The sequence below is a fragment of the Sinohyriopsis cumingii genome, chromosome 13 (genome assembly GCF_028554795.1).
Source record: "Sinohyriopsis cumingii isolate HCF-2022 chromosome 13, ASM2855479v2, whole genome shotgun sequence".
NCBI classification, from domain to species: domain Eukaryota; kingdom Metazoa; phylum Mollusca; class Bivalvia; order Unionida; family Unionidae; genus Sinohyriopsis; species Sinohyriopsis cumingii.
Window position 1 is genome coordinate 19,927,049 of NC_142973.1, and position 22,886 is coordinate 19,949,934.

General features: G+C 34.9%; 1 protein-coding gene across 1 annotated transcript; it reads left to right on the forward strand.

Annotated features, from left to right (window-relative positions):
- Positions 1-384: 384 nt before the first annotated feature.
- On the forward strand, positions 385-20,484 carry LOC149785016 (uncharacterized). The gene is made up of 6 exons (XM_089931179.1): positions 385-524; positions 15,439-15,524; positions 15,818-15,906; positions 17,389-17,496; positions 18,059-18,178; positions 20,188-20,484. The coding sequence occupies exons 3-6, from the start codon at positions 15,825-15,827 to the stop codon at positions 20,301-20,303; spliced, it is 426 nt and encodes a 141-aa protein (XP_089787305.1). The 5' UTR covers positions 385-524; positions 15,439-15,524; positions 15,818-15,824; the 3' UTR covers positions 20,304-20,484.
- Positions 20,485-22,886: the final 2,402 nt, after the last annotated feature.

Genomic DNA, 22,886 nt, shown 5'->3' on the forward strand with positions numbered 1-22,886 from the left:
GACGAACCCAATCAACGTATCATCCCAGGCAATTACATACACCCACTCACCTGCCTTTCTCTCTCTCTCTCTCTCTCTCTCTCTCTCTCTCTCTCTCTCTCTCTCGTAACAATCATTTTTTTTCTTTTCGACATTTTTATTATGATTGACAGTAACTTCAAATCGATGTTATCCGTATTATTCATTTTGAATCGATTCAAAATTACCGTTATATTATAACCATGTTTAAAACACAGGAACATAACGGCAAATATGTTTCTCTGTTCTTTTGATATATCAACCCTTGTAATGGTACCAGATTGGCTGTCCGTGATTGTCCAAATAAAAGAAATGCAGCCAGCTTGTTCTTAACGTCTTCAGTTTTTCATTTCTTTGCGTCAGGTAAATATCAAGTGGGTCAGAATATTGCAACAAGCGGCACAAGCATTGCCTGGAACGGGGTTATTGATTTATGGGAAAATGAACGCTCCAAGTTTACCTATGGTGGACATGTCGAACTATTCCAAGTAGGCCACTATACACAGGTATATATGCTTTCACTTTTCGCATCTGTAGTCCTTGGACGATATTTTTTTTTCCGTTGCGGTAGAAGGGTAAAGATTATTCTGTAGCAAGTATGTCAAAGTGAGGAGAAGAAGAAAAAAATACGGCGAGTAACCAACTAATTTTTTTCACCATGGGCAACATATTTTTTGCTGGGTAAAACTTTTCCAATTTTTTTAATCTTGTCTCCAGATTTTCAATACTTTGAATAAATATAATGAAACATATGATTTTAAAATGCGAATAGTCTTGTATCCTGGCCTGCAGTGATGATCTGCACACGAGGCCAGGCACATACCGTCGAGTAGCTGAGACCAGTGGAGAAATTCAAGATGGCAAAAGTAATACAAAAAGGCGTTAACAATTTTAAAAAATATCATTAAAACGTGTTTTTCAGCGGTTTTGCCACTGGCTTTAATGCTGTATTAGTCTCAAATGTGTCAATGAAAGAGGTATTGAGTGTTTGTTTAAAGTTTTTCTTTGCAGTACTGTCTTTTTCTGCAATCATGCGGGTGGGTGGCTGCTAGGTCTTGCACGGCTGTTTGGTTGTGATTTGATTGTGTTATAGATGCTTTAATTGAATGAAAGTTCTTTGGATTGTGCTTCACCGTTATTTTGCGTTATTTTGCAACATTTGCGAATATACCGGCTTTCCTGTCATGCAGCGTACTTGAAGGTTTTATGAAATAATTGAACATGGCCGGGGAGGGGTGACTGGGTGGGAGTAGGTTGTAAATGCAATAGATACATATTTATGCAATGCAGGCTTGGAGCTCTACATTTTTGCCATTTCTATCTTGTTCAGGAAAAACATTATTTTGCTAGCTACGATGTGATAGCCACGACTGGAAATCTGGAAAGGTCCAATAATAACAATAGTACTACCAGAAATGCATGCTCAGAGAATTAGATTGTTTACCTTCTCGAATTAAAATGGACAGCATCATAATGTTACTATTGTTACACTTTCTGAAAACAAAAATAAATTCAGTGCTATCAAATTCCTCATGTGTAGTTCTTACTGAAACAGAGAGAGCGATAAAGGAGAGATATAGATAGTGACACTTTGTCAGAACAAAGTCACAAGTCCTCAAATTCGGCCAATATTTTGTCTAATTTAAATTATACAAGGGTTAAATTTCTTTTATTTGAACACTGCAAGCTAAAGTGCCTTATTTTCTTAAGACGACGATGTTTTAAACGAAATCTCTGTTTTAACGAACTTGTCTAAAGACTTGTAAAGGATTATATATACAAATACACACACATACATACTCTCTGTCTGTCTCTCCTCTCGCTCTCTCTCTCTCTCTCTTTATGTGTGTATGTGTGTGTGTGTGTGTGAAGGATTATACACACACAAACATACTCTTTGTCTGTCTGTCTATCCCCCTTCCCTCTCTCTCTCTCTCTCTCTCTCTCTCTCTCTCTCTCTCTCTCTCTATATATATATATATATATATATATATATATATAGTGATGGATTTATGAACAGAGATAAAGCATTGTTTCGTTATATTGTAAATAATTTAAATAAATAAAGGGAGACTAGTGGTATGATGTGATAAGTAACTCGCATTCTTAAAATGGTAACTGATGAAGGGAAAATGTGAATTTGTTTTTGTATGATAAATAGCACACTCTTACAAGCAAACTACCACTCTTGCAAACAAAATGGACGACAAAAAATTACTACATACTATTATACGATAAATAGAATACTCTCTAACACAAAAAGCCTACTCATCCTTATAAACTAACATAATTAGGGAATAAGGGGTACCCTATGATAGGATGACAAACACTCGCTCTTACAAAACAACACTCATTCCTACAAACTTTTGTCTAGATGCCTTCGTAGCACTTATTTGATGATAGTAAAAACTCGCTTTATCATTCCCATTGATCAGTATTTGTCTGATTTACTCTAAACATTCTGTATTTCGCGTAATTTGCAAAGCAGCTTATTGCCACACATTGTACGTTCGTACTGTAGGGGAGCTGTACATTGTTTAAAACAGCATGCACAACTACATTGCTTGTATTTCCAGATTGTGATAGTTTTGGCGAAATCACAATTGTAGCAAGATTTTAAAAACTTCCAGAGACAATATAAATGTATTTACGCGTGAACGAATCAAATAATTATGAAAACAAAAGACAGCTGCTGCGTCATTGAGCCTAATCAAATATAATGAAGGGGTATGATAAGTTAAATAGCACTTTCCTACAAACAAAAACACATACTCAACAAGATATATTGATAATTGCAAATGGGAACATGTCACGGTATGATAAAAAGCACACACCCTTACAAACGAACGCATACACTTACAGTAGAACTAATTAAAGTAAATAGGGGTACAACAACACACACGTATACTTGCATTCCAATACACACGTACGCACACACGCTTACGAACTGATGTATCCGTGATTGATACGGTAAATATCACGCATGCGTAGAATCAACACCAGCACATTTGCAAATATGTCTTGATTGTGGGGAGAATGGTATCACACGTACTTTCGATACAACACCGACACACTTGCAAACTAGCATGCCCATAGGGAACATGCAAGAATATTTTGTGCATACAAACACACAGTCACAGGCACACATACAAACACACAATCACACATACACATATACAAACACACACGAACACATATATACAAGCACACACAGACATACGTGTAAGCAACCACCAACACACATATACAAACACACAAGCACAGAAATACATGCAAACATGACTGTAGAAAATAGCAATATTCGTGTCTAGAATATCAGAGTGGTTCTGGAAATAGTCGTTACGCTGAGTTGGTGTGTATTAAAACAACTAGTTGACAAAAATGATATATTTTCCCTATGCACCAATGCAAACCTTTTCTCACCAGTGGAATATACTTCAACACTTTCTAGCACACTAATTATTAGGTCGTCAGAACACAAATGATGTAAAATAGAAAGATGATTTCTATGAAAACTTTCCTTTGACGAGCTTATAGATGCTTTTTTTCGAATAGCCATATTTTCTTGTCTTGAGAAACAAGAATCAACAGCGAGCGACATTCTTAACTTCATTGAATTGTTCAAGCGTATAATAATTTAATAACAAAAAGGTTGGAAAATCACCTAAACACTAGCGTAGTAGTATAGTAATGTCTTATTTACAGAGAACAGGATATCGCAAAGGAAATTCCATATTTCTGATTTGAAAATTAAGCCTACAGGTGCAATCAACAGCTTTATTTTAATTTTATATTTTTACCTAGCTGGTATCGAAGTTTATGGTGACAGCATTTTTTTTTTGGGGGGGGGGTCATTTTTGGATAGCAACATGGATTCGATTGTTAAATTATAAACTGCATTATTATGCTATTTTCATGACTAAAAATCTTAAGTTTGAATTCAAGAAGCAATTCCCTCTGTATTCTTTCTTTACAGCGATCATCCGTAATAAATCATTATGCAATTTATTTTAGCCTCAGACTTTGCCTCAGCGAAAAGGAGACTATACTTATCAAATGCTGCCAATAATATCAATATAATCACCAAAGGTATTTTTTGCTGAAAACTGTACCCTTTTTACTCCATTTCAAAGTAACTTATATTGCAATGCACACTTCTGAATAGGGCACTTACTAGCTTGGCACATCAAGGAAGTATGCAAAAAAATAGGACACAAAGATAACATTGTACTACCAAAAATAAATGTATTGCCACAATTTACACGGCCAGAAAATGAAAATGATGTAAAACACAAGTTGCTTTTGAAAATCATTTCCACGACATGTTTAAATTATAAAAAGAAAATATATTTCACAAGAGTGACAATAAAAAAATTAAGACAAAACATGAGCGATAAATAGCAATTGAATACAGTATGTTATCTTATGCAAGCGAAATCGATTTATTATATTAGATATACAATCATTTTTTTGCATATTGATACAAAAAATAAAGTTTATATTGTAATGAGTATTTTATACATGCCATCAAAAGTTACCTGCATGTTTTATATAATCTCTGTCAGTCCATTTTCGTTCCATCCTGGCGCATATCTTTATCTGCAAACACTCAAAGTGGTGACGGACAACTCATAGGGGTAGGAGCTACAGTGACTCGGTGGTTATCGTTCCGGACTCTCTACTGAAGGTTGTGGGGTTTTGAATCTGCCTGAAACAGCTATTTATTTATTGATTACCTAACTCTATGACCTACCACTGAATTATTCATCGTCGTCATACAAATAGGATTTGGTTTAGAAACGCTCATTATACTCTGCTACTGCCGGTTTTACTTGAAATCGCTGGCGATTTATATGTATAGTTGACGCAAAATTACCATACCTAACATTCGCATAAAATTCCAGTCCGCTATTAATAACTCGCTGGAACCTGTAGATCTGTTAAAATGAACGCGTTATTAATAACTCCCTGGGATTTGACCAAAAAAAATCAATAATTTCTATACAGCCGAGACATTTTTGATATCCACGCAAAATTTATATGAAGCGCTAGAGATTTAATGCAATAACCAATCTACAAATTCCACCTTGCTAAAGTCAACACTATCAGACTTTTTATAACCAAACGCAAATGTATTAATTCCATCGGAGCAGTATTTTTTATCATCAAAATTACAAAGACCAGATTTTATGATAACATCTGTTTCAGTTTTATAACAATTTGATCTTATTAACATCATCTCAACATAACTTGAAAATCCGTCTAGCGCAGCTTTATAACTATCGAATCCAACCACCTTACCGGCCACATTTCTTTTAATTTCCTAAGCTCGTTTCTTAACTTTGTTATCAGATAATTTTACACAGCACATTTTAATACGCAATCCCATAAAGTCTACGATAGGAACAAAGTTTTCTCATCCTTAAATTTTCCTATCTTTTCTATTATCATCACAGTGAAATCTGCTATGATTTGTTTTGGATCAACTGAAAGATCAAACATTTCTGTTATCGTAGAATTCTTGATAAATATCATCAGATTATATCTTGTACATTAGCGCGTCAGTATCTATAAATAACAATTCTGCATCGTGTCACTTATCTTTAACAAAATCGTAATGAAATTGGTATATTAGTCATTTTATATTTCAAGTACTCTGCCATAACGAAATACACTGGCTTATTCAACTTCAGATTCTTCTTTCTTCGTTGAATGACTACTAAATTTTCATTAAATACTTTCATACTGACAAAATTGTCAGATGCTAAATGTTTATTGCGATGTTCTAAGTTATTAACTAGATCAATATTGACTCGCTTTCTAATGTATTGCCAAGACGCCCTTACTTCATTAACTTGAGAGAAAAAAAATCGAATTTTGTTTTATATGGTCTTGCCATAGACGCTGTTATTCAAAAGCTTGAAAAAGTTTTTTTTCGAATTCTGTTTTGCAGCTGCTCGTCGTGTTGTATTTGAGTCGATGTAACTCTTCATCCACGGTGACCGATTAAAGTTTAGCACACGATGAACTTTTATTAGTATTAGACCATGATCAAATGCTTGCTTTAGGTTTTTATAGTGTAAAACGTACCTCCGCTTGGCAAGCAGATTAGGAACTATTTTTTAATAACAGATTTACCACTAGTGCTAGTACTAGACGAATAATTTTTCTGTTCACCGGATAATAAACTGGCTTATTCAACTTCAGATTCGTCTTTCTTCGTTGAATGACTACTAAATTTTCGTTAAATATTTTCATACTGACAAAACTGTCAGATGCTACACGTTTATTACGATGTTCTACGTTATTGACTAGATCAATATTGACTCGCTTTCTAATGTTTTCTATGGTATTGCCAAGACGCCCTTACTTCATTAACTTGAGAAAAAAAATCGAATTTTGTTTTGGCAGCTGCTCATCATGTTGTAACTGAGTCGATGTTACTCTTGATCCACGGTGACTGATTAAATTTTAGCACTCTATGAACTTTTCATAATCCAGACCATGATCAACTGCTTACTTAAAGATTTTTATGTTGTAAAACGTATCTCCGCTTGTCAAACAGGTTAGGAACTAAATTTTTTTACCAACAGATTTACAACTAGTGCTAGTACTAGACGAATAATTTATCTGTTCACCGGATAATAAACTGTAGTCGAGCATCATCGACTCTGGACGGAATGGATAGTCATTATGCGCATCGTACAGCTCAACATGAGAGTCAGTATCAACTTCTTCGAAATAACTAACATCATCCGGTATAGTTTTATCAGTTTCATCAAAATACTTTTTTTCTCACTTATCCACCTAAATCTACCGACCGGCATAGACTCTGATAGACCGTAGCCATACAAATTATGTTGGTCTATATAGGCTATACAAATTGATGGAGCTGTCTTATCATAGTCGGGTAGATACTTATTATTAGCCCTGGCATATTTTTTTGGTTTTGACGCTTATTCCACATCGGATTCCACGTTCTATAAATTTGAACATATCAGGGTCTGTTAGCGGCTCCAGTTATATTTTACAGCGTTTCTATAATGCTCCCAACTTAATCCGGGTGCCAAATAGTACCACGCTGGGTCTAGTCCATAGTTATCAGAGCTGACGTTTCTGAAATATATATAACAGAAGGTCTGTGATAAGATATACGTCATGATAACCTACTAAATTTTTACAGCCGAACGAATCCCACAGGCATAGACATAATCGTCGTCGGATACATCAGACAAACTTAATCTCAATAAAAACTGCCCGCAATTTCACCGAAAGATTCAATCAAATTATAAAATTGACTACAACCTTTTATAAGCTCGTATAGAAATGCTGCCATACACTGCAGACTATCAATAAATCTTAACTTATCTAGTATCACTGACATACTTTTCAGTATTATTTTAGATGCAGTTTATTTTATTGTTGTTTGTAATTTTTAGGCCGTTTATTATATCTGTATTACCGAACGCTTCAACTATAATACGAGCGTCATGTCCTCTGAAAGTATGAAATACAACAGGGACAAAATCCGTTGCGGTATATTTTAATTTACATTTGTCATGTGCCAGATTTTTCAAACCATATAGCAGTGATCTTTTACCTTATCTTGAGGCAAAAGCGAACCATGACAAATATGGCATATTTCTGATTTGGGATACGCAGCTTCTTGCTTTAGTGTTAGTGGTTTTATTATTTTGTCTTAGCGAAAAACGTCAGGATGTGATCAATATCGTCGATAAGGTTTCTTAGCATCCAGACAGCTGGTTCATTTCCACGGTAAATCCATTTTGGTTTTGATAAAAATGTATCAACTGCACACACGACCTTATACGCCGCCCCACAGGGAATATGCTCGTGTATTTTCCTTGTCGAAGATTTATCGGGGTTATTCTCTAATCCTTGCACTGGAAGTAAAATGGACTCGAAATCTGCATATACTATAAAAGACACCTTCATTTTATGCCTGCAGCTTGTAAATTGTAATATATTTCATCTTCGCCAGGCATAAAGATTTTGTGAACATTAGAGCAATATTCGAGGTGTCGATAAAGTATACTTTGGGAAATAAAGTCATGCAAACATCTGACACAGAAATATTTATTTCCCTTAGTCTTGTTATAATGACCTCCGACTAGCCTATTAAAGTTTATTATCCACGCGTAGTAATCTTTATTTTAAAAAAAAAGTAATTTTACTGAGATTTTTGTGATGCTATATCTAGGATATATATTTTGTTTGTCATCGACACCAAGTACAGTGATACCTCCAGATAACAGAAGATTGTTCTGTTTTTCGAATTTTGAAATTTGATATTCAGAAACGGGAAAGCCAATTTCACTAAAGTGTAGATTATTAACATAACCAATATAATTTGATACTCGATAAGGATGATCTCGTGCTGGAGATAACGCGGATAGTTTGACCCATTGGAAACATTTTGTATCATAATTATTTTAAATTAATGCAACATTTTGATTTTTTGATTTTAGTCATGAGTTCGACATGTGAGTACTACGAAATGGATTATATTCCATAGTGTGGAAAAGTATTTCCGTTATCTTTTCAAATTTCCAGCCGGACCCAGATGTAGTATACTCATCTATTTTCTTCCATGTTTCCTGCAATATATTTTCTGACAACGACATTAAATCCGACCCTGTCAGAACTCGGTTAGATTTTGATGGTTCGATTCCTAGTGGTTTTGTCATCGACCACAGAAACCGAATCAAAGCGATAAGACATTTGAAAATTAGGAACCTGTAACACAAAAAAGAAAATGTGCATCGTGGTAGACGAGGTGGTGTTAATTTTAAACAGTCAATCCGTCCTATTAAAGCAACTAATTCTGCCACATGTAAAGAAATGTCATGTACGCCAATCTATGCTGCATCAAAATATTTTAACATTGATCCAAAGGCAGTAGAATTTGTCTCCTAGTGGAGTCTACACATCAGCATTATCGATAAGATTTAATGTCAGAATCTTCTTTCAATATGAATCACCTGCTATTTAAAATATTTGTTACCTCATTATTCGTCAGGCAGAAATTGAGATATTTATTTAAGGTTTCATGGTCTTATTCGACAAATATCTTTCCATGTGGAAGCATAATATCAAGGTCTATGCTGCTTAACACAATTAAATTATTTTGTATCTCTCTACTTCAAAGCTAGCTACCACGTTATTGTCACCATCAAACATATTTCTTACCGCCTCTTCTAGATGAAATGGATTTATAATATTAGCTCGAGTAGCAAATCTATCCATGTTTAATAATTAATACATAATTAGAAAGCTTTACATAACAATTTTCAAAATATCTTTTAGATTCTCCCTTATCATACAGCAGTGAGCCCATTGTAAAACACTGGCTCTATCATATCGAGCAAATATGTTTGTATATTTCTCAACTTAGGATACCTCCGAATCTGACAGTAGCACATCGAACGCAGAGTGATGATCGTATTCAACGAGAAAATTCACGTACTTTTCTTCTATTTCTTTATTAGTCATAAACAGCTTGACAGCGATGAATATGAAGTTCATACTTAATATTTTAGCTCTGGCTCTTTTTTTATTTCGTTCGGCATTTTATTAGAGTAATTAGATGAAAGTAGTATATATTAGATGTTTCCAGCAAATTTCTTGTTTGCATAAAGATTTTTACGCTGATATTGGTCGTGATACATCGGATCAGCCTGAACATCAGGATTCGACAAATTCCAATGCTGACGGTCATGCAAAATACCCCAGATATGACCTAGATACATATTTATTTCCTGTCCACGAAGATAATTTTGCAGATGAACCAGGTATAAGTATATCAAAGCAAGCAAGTGTATATCGCAACAAAATCACGGTATAAAGTAAAATATCATCTACCTAAGAAGATAAAAAAAAGTTTAATTTTACTAATTCTGAAAACCAGGTATTCTGGTAGTTATTAAAACCCTTTATGAACCGTGGACAGTTAGAAGTTATGGCTGTCGAAAAAATATAAAATTTAATTTTCTGTTTGTTAAGATTTTTAACTTGATGAGAGAGTGCGCACTAGCAACAACACAAAGAAAATATTTAATGTCATTATGCAGGCCATGGAAATCTGTCCTTTTGAAACATGAAAAGATTTATAGTGACCGGATCGGTGGATGCTATTCATCACGCGATTTAATCAAAGATTTTTTATTTCATTAGTTGGTATCCAGCTATTAAAACTATGGCCGTAACCTCTCCATTTAACCAAACCTTTCTTTCCTTTTCTTGCAATCACTCGCATGATAATAAATATATCCTGCTCTGTCCGTTGTAGTTCCTGTTCGTAAATAACTTCCAATAATTTCTTCTCCCGCTGATTCTTTCAGCTAGCATGTTACAAGTATTGTCGTTAAAATTTTATCCACAACAAACACTTCCTCGACCATTTAGGAGTGAATCCTTTTTCAAATGTTTTCTTCACAAGTGAAATTCTAACTTTATCACCTACGCTAAACGTGTGTCTTCTGTACATATTCTCGGTTCCAGATAATAGTGGGACACTTTTGAGAAATGTACTCTTTAGCCGGCGACCGACAGCACAAATACCTTTCATTATAATGTCGGTTATTTGTTGTTGTTTCCGTGGTTTCATTTGTATTTTCCGTTTTACTTCTGCACTTTAGACGATACGTAGTCATTTTTATATTTGCTTGTTAGATAAAATTGCGATTTTATCATTTTCCAGGCTTAGTTTAGGTGTGAATTGTAATATAATTTCAGAAAACCATCCACATAGTGCTTTGCACTCTGGGACATTTGTTTGATAAGCATAACTCAGTAATATCCCCAAGCTGCAGTTACTACCGTTTGTAGTTAATCAGACGAATAATTGATTTGTTTGTCCTTTTGAGACGCTAGCACGTACTGTTTGATAATATCACTTGGTGCCAGCCCAAATGAACCAAAATGTTGTTCTTATAAAGAGCTACGATCCAATGCATGCCAGATCCAACGTTAAAATTTTAGATATTTATTACACAACGTTTCCTTCCAGGTTGAATCACGGGCTCATCTTTAGAAAATATTTCTTGAAATCCGCTGACATCTTTCAGTTTATCTAAGCTCTCAAAGTTGTTTAGTGGATGTACCGCAGAGTGATCTACCTGATGGTACCAGGTAGCATTAGTCAGCTCCCACGACCTATTCCCAGCAGATTGGGAAGTAGACCTCCCGCTATTCCTGCTAGCAACGAACCAATGAATCCACCCTAGCCTGCTTTCCTATTCGTCTTTTTAATAATTGTTTACGTTTTTTGCTGTTTTACGTTTCTGAACGCTTCATGCTTTACTTGAAATCGCTACCGATTTAGGCATTTTTTATTTGTAATCGTTAAACGAAAGTTAAATGCTACACTAACTGTTTGATTCCATCGCCAGACAGTCTCCTTTGTGGCACCGGATATGGCGCCCGAGGCATCAGCTATCTCCAGAGTACCGAGTACTGGAAGTACTTTGGGTAGCAACGTTTCGCAATAGTTGCCAATGCAGGTCCCAGAAAACCACCACGGATCGCATAAGATCTAGACATTGCGGTAACTTGCGCCGCTAATAAATTTAAAATAAGTTTTTGCAGTCCTTTTTATTGATTTGCCTCTGTGTTAACATTAGTTTAGCTAGCAATGGATCGCTCTGCTATCATGCGCCCGGGGTTCCGAAATTTATCTTAAGCGAAACAGATGTCGTTTAATAATAGTTTGTGCTAATTTGTTTTACTTGTCCCTCCGTGTATCATGTATATCGTTCTGTATTTATTTTCCTTCTTATGGATACAATTTGTAATGCAGCCGCTTCTTACTCGGATCAAAATATTCGGTCCGTTTTTCTGATAAAAGCACTTCAAGTGCAGAGGGCCTCGTAGTGTTTCTTAATCAGAAAATTAGTACATTCCCACTGCTTGCTTTTTTGATAAAGTTATACCCCAAGTACTTCACACTTGGCATTCAAACTTAGACTGTCATCCTGCCCTTGGTAGAATCTATCGTTAAGAATCTGTCAGATACAATTAGCGCATAAGCATAATACTCATTATCTAGAGCAGCTAAGTCCAAGTGACCACGTGACTTCAATGTCTGACTTTGATCCGATAGCTCGTTTGCTATGCTTACTGACGTCAAAGTGAAATCTCGGATAAAGCGTTCTAAACTCTTCGATTGAAATATGGGATCCACTATCAGCATCTTGATAGTTTGGCATAGCTTCCATCAGATACATAAAAGCTTGAGATACGTCTCTATCAGCTAGCGCTGCAGCATCAGCTGCAAAATTACTTTCGATCGCTCGTTCTGGATACTGCTTAGAATCTATTCCACGTCTATTATATCGTTCAAACACAATAAAGATATACCTTGGTAACTGCACGCTTGGTGATGTTGTTATTCTCCATGTATTATTGGTGGAATTCGGAATTGCGGTTTGATAAAGTATATTATGCATAAAATACAATTTTTGTGTAAATGTTGTTAGCATCGCCTCAAGCTCTGTTGATTTATCTATCAATGGAACGACACGTGACATCCACAACAACAATCGTGAAATTGCAAATTGAAACATTTATTGAGAGCATCACCAGTATGAGTACCAGCAGCAGCAGCAGCAGTAGCAGTTCTCATCAGACAATCGGTTTGATCAGCTTAGTCAAGTATAAGTGTATGTTTTATACGAAGAAATACCTTATTATAGTCTCTGCAAAATCCGAATATTGTGCTAAGCGGAAGCAACATAGTGATCTGATGTGACTTATCTTTCGTCCTAATACAAAATAGGGTTTGGCAAAGAAACCTCATTATACTCTATTACTATATCATCTTCACTGCTCGGTTTATGTTGGCTTAACGTGGGTTGAGGGGGTTGTATCAAATATTGTATTACAACGAATAAACATCTCATTAGCAGCTGTACTGCTTCCGTTTAGCAACTGTCCCAGTTGTACTGCTTCCGTTTAGCAACTGTCCCAGTTGTACTGCTTCCGTTTAGCAACTGTCCCAATTGCAAGATCCATGTCCATAGCATCTGATTATTTCATGACATTTCTGTTCACACACCATAAATGTGTTTATATACACATCAATTCCGTCATGTTTTTGTGTGGGTGGATGTGCTTTTTTCACTCATTGCATTTGCATTTCGTCCATGGAAAGATATCTTGCTGGCTTGTTTTATAAATAAGACTAGTCTTAACCTGGACGCCCGTGTTAAACAGATAAAATGATTAGAAATTTTGACACTAAATTTTAACATTGTGAGAAGCAGCTGACCTGCTGCCTAGTGACATGTACATAATGTATTACCTGTACAACAAATCATGAGGAGTTCTCAGTAATTTTGCATTTATTTTACAAAATGCGTTAAAGAGACAAAGAAATCCGAAAAATATGTACAATAAAAATAATTGACCGTTTCTCAATGCAGTATTAAATACCGAAACTCAATGCGGATGCTAAAGAATTCTCAAGGAAACATTTTGAAATATGGTCGGGTTATAAGTAATGCTAACATTTCGAAATTAATAAAGAAATTAGCTTTGATTAAAATATAAATTTTCCCTAAAATATAAAACTTGTACAAAGAATTTTACAAATTTTATCATAATAAAGTTTACAATTTACAAATAAAAAGATACACAAATTACACTGAATTTAGCACAGACTCAAACATGTCCAGACAAATTTAAACATTGCAGTTTCTTTTTACAAAATTGTATAAATAAAATTTTGATGGCTTGATAACTGTGTGAAAGATTTGTATCTCTGGGTGTTGGTCACTGCAATTGTTGGATAGTTGATGTAGGATATCAGTCACTACACACGTGGGATTAAGGTGTTTTTTATTCTCTTTCTTTGAATTTTCTTTCTTTTGTCACTGCACTATCAGTATGGACAGTTATTATCGCTGTTTTTGTTGGTTATTGAGTAACCATTCACACACTTTGAAAGACCTCATAACTTTTGGCCAGGACTTTCTCCCTATTCCACTATTCTCCCTTTGATTCGTTTTAATGACACAATATTAATTCATTCATTCATTCACTTATATTTAGCCTAAACTATCATAACATGACATTGTTTTAATAAAGTTTTCTTTTCTTCTCTCGCATCGCTTACTCTCTCATTCTTGTGTTGTTACTATCGTGCTCTTAATCGAGAAGTGGACCAGTCGCTCTATAAGATAAGATAAGATAAGAATTCTTTATTTCAGACTACAAAGTCCATACCTCTAAATTAAAATATAATTATAAAGTAAAAACATTGTGAACATAAAAGAACATGTATCTCATGCATACAAGTATACAGATACATTTAACACAAATAATTGTGTCATGCAGTGTTAAGAAGGAAATTAAACGGCACATTTAAATATTAAAAATTGACCACTGTGGAATCAAAAAGCGGGGGATAAGAAGCCATCTGTTCATTAGTATATTAGAATGAAGGCTGGGTTGTAAAATATTGTTCTGGTTTTTAAAAATGAGTGTTTGTCGTGCTATTATAGCATACTCTTACATAAAGACATTTTTGTTTGCAATGTCTGTAAGACTTAATTGTATTATTTATCTACTCTAACATGTTACCATTTGTCCCCCTCAGTTATGTTTGAAGGTGTACGTGTTTAATTCAAAGAGCGTGTATTACGTATTATACCGTGCCCTTCCACGCCCTCTGATTAGTTTTAAAAAACATAAGATTTGCTAATTTGTTCGCTGATTTGCCACCTGATTCATCCATACGCTGATATCTGTTTATAATGTTTTACTTGGTGTACTTTGACTTGATGTTTTAAAAAGAAAGAGATTTTACTTCTTCGCAGCATAAATACATACGAAATATTACGTTAATATATAATTTGTGACCTTGTTTTGATAAAGAAAGTTGTGAAAACTTCCCATGGATGCCCATAGTGATATCAGTCATGTGAAAACTTCCCATGGATACCCATAGTGATGTCCGTCATGTTTAATTCCCATGGACATTATAATGACCGACCACGTTAACTCTTTGTAAACTCCATTGTGTTACCCAATGCTTCATCCCCATAGATACCACAGTGTCCTCCGTAATGTCACATTCTGTCCCCAAAGATACCACAGTTTCCTCCGTAATGTCACATTCCTATAGATTCCATAGTGTGCAATACTGCCTAATACTGTTGTCTGGAACAACTTATACAACTTTAGCTTTAATCTTTTTAAATGTATTCTTTAAGAATTTTTAAATTTCCTTCACAAATATTTATACGGTTTTCTTAGTTCGCTTCCGCTACACATTTATGAGAACTGTTTCTGACAAAATACACTTCTACTGTCAACAAAAACTTTATTCGAAAGTAGTGAATCCGTCAGTTATATAAGAATTTCTCTCACGCATAATAAATATCCTCTATTTCTTTGTAGCTGATATGGGCTACAACTTGTCTGCTAGGGTGTGGCCAATCAAAATGCGGCGGAACATACTTTTTTGTATGTAACTATGGACCTGGGTAAGTAATTAAAGACAATACTTATTCTCTCTCTCCCTCTCTCTCTCTCTCTCTCTCTCTCTCCAAAAATGAACTCGTTTTTAATAATGAAAAGATTAAATACATAAACCAACACATTACATACACACACACATACATACATATATATATATATATATATATATATATATATATATATATATATATATATATATATATATATATATATATATATATATATATATATATATATATATATATATATATATATATATATACTTTTATGTGTACCCTTTTCTTCTTTTCTCTACTAGGGGTAACATGGGTGACATATCTTTCCCTTACATTAAAGCAGAGCCATCTTGCAGCAGTGATCAGCAACATTGTCAAAGCGAACTGCACAGTATGTAATCACTGTCCTAATAATAATAACAATATTGATATTAATAATATTAATCATCATCATCATTGGAATATTATATGGTGGCATCATTATCGACATAATGATCTAAATATCTATTTGCTTGTATCATCATCGAAATAGTTTTTTGCATCTGCATCGAACGAGATTATCACTTGTTTTTGTGTCTTAAGAATCATTAAATACGTTCAAAGGTATTGCTTTAGGAACTGTTTTGCATCAAAGAACAATAGAAACTCTCCATTCCGTTAACTGGTTTAAAAATCACAAAATTAACCCTTATTCCAAACGTCCACGAATATAACGTTAGTGAAATTGATTTTACAATAAGAACACAAGCAATAATGAATCCCAAATCGGAATAAATATCTAATTGCTCAGTTCTTCCCTGATAATAATAATAATAATAATAATAATAAGAATAAGAATAAGAATAATAATGAGGACTTTGTATAGCGCCTAATCTTTAGAAGCTCTAAGCGCTTTACAACTTTAGAAAACGCCTTTAAGATAAGGAACATAATCATATTATTACAATAACAAACAACATGAAATTAGAAAAACATTTTTGAAAAATAATAAAAAAAACATGCTGAGAATATTTCAGGTAGGAAACATTATTAGGTCCTTAAGTTTGTTCTTGCTGTCGAAATAAGTGAGTTTTGAGAGCCCTCTTGAATGTGATCACTGTGTCTTTGTGTCTAAGTTCAGTGGGCAATTCATTCCACGTTGCTGGGCCCTGGTATGCAGAAGAACGCTGTCCATATGACTTTGTTTTCATCCTTGGAATAATGAGTATACGATTGTCAGAAGAGGAACGTAAGTATCGTGCTGGTGTGTACACATGGGTGAGGTCGGATAGGTATGTTGGACTAGAGTCCGACAGTGAAATGTAGCACAGAGTACAAATTTTGTGTTTGATTCTGAATCGAACGGATAGCCAGTGTAGCGTACAGAGCAGCGGGGAGGTGTGCTCTGATCGTGGTACTCTAAGTATGATCCGAGCAGCTGTGTTTCGAACTTTATGAAGTTTCTGGAGTAGATATTGAGATGAACCAGACAGAATAGACAGGTGTAAAGCTATCTCACACTACTAACCAAATGATGCAGTAGGCTATCACAAGGTCAAGCGGCAGGAGAGATCTTGGGAATTTTTTTTATTTGATTATTGAATTGTCATTAAATTGTTATTCGTTGATCTTCACTTTTTTGTATATTCAAGCACTTAACCGATGGCTTTGCTGACTGGGGGCCCGGAGCATTACATCTATCTTTCACTAATTTAACTTCGAACCAAAACCGAGCCTGGATAGGAATTCTATAATAATTTAAATAAAATATTAGAAGCACCCCACCCCACACCTACCACAGTGACGGCATAACACCCCGTCACGCCACACCAGTCATTTGAAGTCTACTCTGTATTTATATGACACTGTTAATACAACTGTTTCACAATTGCAGACGAATGTAATGGACTTGTCTGTCTCAATGATGGAACCATTAACCGGAACAAATGCACGTGCTCCTGCCCAGACGATACAAACTACTATGATGGTAACAGCTGCGCATGTAAGTAATTTTTTAGAAATGCTTCATTCTAATGTATGTTAGTGAATAAAAACATTTAACATTTAGCGAAAACAAGGTCTGATGCAAAAATAGAAACGTTATTATTCCGTTTGAAATAAAAAATATGCTTTCATTTGGAATGCTTTGAAATCTACATTTACCTTGGAAACATTTGATTAACTGCTATCAAGTGACTTCTTCTTATAGTAGTATAACTGACATTCGTTATAGTCAAAATTGAAACAATGATTGATTTAATTTGATATCATATTACTGTACAGTGTGACTTAGAATAGGAGTAAAGTCTGAACTTTATCGTAGATACGTAAAAATGTAGCTTTACCTGTTATATCGAGAGAAACTTCATGACCCAAACATGCAGTCTCTACAAAAAAAAAAAAATAACAAATCAAATAATGAATGAACACACTTTTGCATTATTTGCAAGAAAACGTCATGACTGCTAGTAAACCCATGCAAATTTACAATTACTGCGTTATTTGCCAACAAATTCGATTACACAAACTTTGTTAATGCACATTAAATGTTTTGTATTGCTCAGTAAACTGCACAAGAGGCCATGACAACTCTCAATGTGGTGGAAGTGTTTACAGTAAAAGTTCTTGCAACACAAACGTGATGACGATTCAGAACTGTCCTAAACTCTGTAACATCTGTCCTTGTACGTATTCATATATTTATTATATATTTCATTGAGAGATATTTAAAGATATCTGTGGGAGACAAATGATATCGCCACAGTAGCGATACCGCCTTGATCGCCACGGTGGCGATACCACCTTGATCGCCACAGTGGCGATACCACCTTGATCGCCACAGTGGCGATACCACCTTGATCGCCACAGTAGCGATACCACCTTGATCGCCACGGTGGCGATATCATTTTTGAAGCTACTTTCATTTTCCATTTGTCCTTATATATGTTATTCAGGACCGTATATTAATATTTAGGCCTATTTCAGTTTTCTTCACTCTCTCTCTCTCTCTCTCTCTCTCTCTCTCTCTCTCTCTCTCCAATTCAAGATGTGCATGTCCTAACATGTGCCAGCTGTGGATTCTCGACGAGGTGCCTTCCAAAAATGTCTAGAAACGAACTCCAAACAGCAAATTGGAGACTTGAATTTTTCTACATCAATCGTGGAAACTATCAGTTTCTGAGCTTTTATGAACTGGTGTTACGTTTCACCCAGGACAGTATACATGTAATATTCCATTACAAACGGTACACCTTTCTTAGATAAAGAACTTGTTGACAAATTCCGTACAGCATTTTTTAAGTAGCAATTTTAACTCTATGACAACAGTGTTGAAAACAATGGATAATGCATACCTTAATAAGTGTTGGTTGCAAACCGAAACTAAGTAACAATCGAAAATTGGATACAGCGTCTCCTACCCGGGTATACTGCAAGCTTCCTAAAGTCACACAAAGGTTTATGTTTGATTGTAAAAACTAACAAAATAAAGAAGGGAAAGCAATTAAAGTAAACTCACAATCATTCAAATCTGTTCTTTCAAGATTTTCTCTCAGATACATCCGCACTGTTATGTTCATAGTTTCCCACCTTAACAGTATCGTTCAGCGCATGAAATATGTTAGCAATACAGTCATATTTTGACAACAAAAACCACAATTTGATGCATGATCAGTACAAGTTGGTGTCCCCAGAATATTGCAAAAGTTACCGATGTAGCAATTCAGATTTTAATCGCATTGGCACAAAATAGATGAAGCCCATGCAAACCGACGGTTTTTGCTTTTAAAAATTATATAATAAAAAGAAAATGTACGGTTTTTGATAAGATGAATGCGGAGATATTTCATTTTTGAAATGGAAAGATTGTGTCATTTGTGACAGTACAATTTTACAAATTCAATTGTGAAATATTTCCGTATATCAGCTAAAAGGACGTAGATATTCACTGCATGTGCGTATATACTCTTTAATTTTGGAAACTATTTTTAGCTTGCTCAGAAAGTACAGAGTAGGTCTAAGGAGGTTCTATGGCAATGCAAATAATCAATAAGAAAACATTGTGGTTTTTTAATATCAATTTAGGCACTGCATTTAAATGAGAAAACATTTATATTTACGAAATTTGATGTCTGCCAATATATCCTTAACTACTGAAGCCATCACCATGGTGAGACATGGAAGAAGGCATTATTGCGAATATTCGCAATACGAATTCAAAATATACGCTAAATATATTGCGAATATTTGCAAAAGTGTTGCATACCGTTCAAGATATTCCTAAAGAATTGGCATTGTTAGGCTTCCGTACTGAAGACAGACAATTGATGGATATTTTAATAACTAAATACGGAATTAGCAAAAATGTATAAATACTGATATTTGTGAATTTGAATATTTGTAGTCGGTTTCAACTCGCAAAACCTAGAGGATACGATAAGGGAGATAAAGTTTCGCCGGTATTTCGGATGTCGCCAAGAAGTGTATTTAAAAAACTTTCTTCCTTCTCTGTTGATTGATGACTTTAATGTGGCCTAAAAATACCGGGTATTTTGAATATAACTATCGCCATTCGAAAGTTAAATATTCAGAATGTATAAATATTTTTTAATTAAAGCTATTAAGTATATTTTCCCATACAAATGGACGAATAAAGTAAAATGCATAAGCTCAGGAATCATACATTATTTTTCAGATGCTGGAATTGGTTATAAAGAGGGAAGTGTCCCGTTACCGGCTTCTTCAGTGCAAACATCAACTGGATTATTTGCTCTTTTATTTTCTGTGGTAGTTGGTATCTATATTCATTAGTACTATAAGAATTATGAATTTTAATATTTGTCAAAGAAGGCTACCTTATGTTCATAAGATAATATGACAGAAAAAAGAAGCGAAATCCATTTATTTGTTGTGTGCATCATCTCTGGTTAAACATCAACACTGTTACATCGTGTCTTGAGGATTTTATGTCAAAGAAGCAAATTATTTAAAATATGGAAAATTACCTAATAAATATTTGAAACATACATGCATAGTTTGGTTATATTTCATATTAAGTAAACATCATTCAAATTGTATTTGATTCAATTGTTTTTTGTAACAACAGCTTCTATAACCTTAAATAAGAACACTTGAAGCCGTGAATGGGCAAAGTTAGAAGTATGTTTTCTGAACATCGTTCCAAAATGTATTTACAAATTTTTATTTCCAGCGCATATTTCTTTTTAAAATCACTTTTCTTGAATCTCAGGAATATTTATATAGTAATAATACAAGTATGTATATGTATGTCTAAAGTTGGAAATTGTATCGAGAGTTTCGGGTAATTTAATGTGTTATAATAACAAAAAAAATTATTAAAAGTTACGCAGTGTAAAAAATATCTTATATCTATTCTATTTCTTAACGTCCAAGAACCCTGGACATGAAAGTACAAAATAGAATATTTAATCAGTGATTTGCACATCCTTATATATTATTCCATGCTATCTACACCAACAAGTAACAGACTACAATACGTAATTTAGCACTGCATCTTTTAAAAGACATTATGTTTGCTTAGCGTGTGTCTTAATAAATTATGTGTAAAGAATGGGAAGAAACTCTGTAGAGCTTCTCAAAAGTCTAAAACTGGAAACTTGAGACAATCCATCTTTTTTCGTACATCTCCATCAGCCGAAGATTTTCACACTGCTAAACGGAGATAACTCAAGTGAGACTATCATTCTCTCTCTCTCTCTCTCTCTCTCTCTCGTACTTTCAGCTTTCTTTTAGACTGGTAATTGTTGAATTGTTCGTGTTTCGCAGAAATAAAATATCTGAACCGCATACCCCAAAATTATATATGTACAGCCTCATCTTTGATTAGACTTCCCTCTGTGTGTTTGTGTGTGTGTGTGTTTGTGTGTGTGTGTGTGTGTGTGTGTGTGTGTGTGTGTGCTTGCGTGCGTGCGTGTGTATGTGTGTGTGTGTGTGTTTAAAACCAGAAATGTAGACATCATTACTGTGGATATAAGACTGCGATACGCCCGTGGCGTTTGAATATGTATATGCTTGTGGCTACGATAACAGACATACCATAATCTCTCAATCCAGTGTTGTCACTATGGAAACAATGCGACAAAATGAGGAAGGTCCATATTGCAACAAAAGTCATAGGAATACAGTGCTACATGAGGAAGGTCCATGATGCAACAGAAAGCATAGGAATACAGTGCTACATGAGAAAGGTCCATGATGCAACATAAAGCATAGGAATACAGTGCGAAATGAGGAAGTTCCATGATGCAACATAAAGCATGGGAATACAGTGCTACATGAGGAAGGCCCATGCTGCAACACAAAGCATAGGAATACAGTGCGAAATGAGGAAGGTCCATGATGCAACAGAAAGCATAGGAATACAGTGCTACATGAGGAAGGCCCATGCTGCAACACAAAGCATAGGAATACAGTGCGAAATGAGGAAGTTCCATGATGCAACATAAAACATAGGAATACAGTGCTACATGAGGAAGGCCCATGCTGCAACACAAAGCATAGGAATACAGTGCTACATGAGGAAGGCCCATGCTGCAACATAAAACATAGGAATACAGTACTACATGAGGAAGGCCCATGTTGCAACATAAAGCATAGGAATACAGTGCGAAATGAGGAAGGCCCATGCTGCAACAGAAAGCATAGGAATACAGTGCTACATGAGGAAGGCCCATCTTGCAACACAAAGCATAGGAATACAGTGCGATATGAGGAAGGTTCATGTTGCAACATAAAGCATAGGAATACAGTGCGAAATGTGGAAGGTCTATGATGCAACATAAAACATAGGAATACAGTGCGAAATGAGGAAGGTTCATGTTGCAGCATAAACATAGGAATACAGTGCTACATGAGGAAGGCCCATGTTGCAACACAAAGCATAGGAATACAGTGCGAAATGAGGAAGTTCCATGATGCAACATAAAGCATAGGAATACAGTGCGAAATGGGGAAGGTCCATGATGCAACATAAAGCATAGGAATACGTTGCGAAATGAGGAAGGACAATGCTGGAACATAGAGCATAGGAATACATTGCGACATGTATATGGTTTAAAGCTCATCAGTGGCTTGACAATTTCAACTTTGAAAAATAGGTAGACGTAGAGGACAACAAAGTATACAAACTGCACCTAAACGATGACACATAGTATGTTTGAAGAACTACACATAGACGATGACATATAGTATCTTAGTCAAACTACACATAAACGATGACACATAGTATCTTAGTCAAACTACACATAAACGATGACACATAGTATCTTAGACAAACTACATACAAACGACTATACCTATCATTTTAGACCAACTACACTCAAATGATGACAAACGGTATATTAGACAAACTAT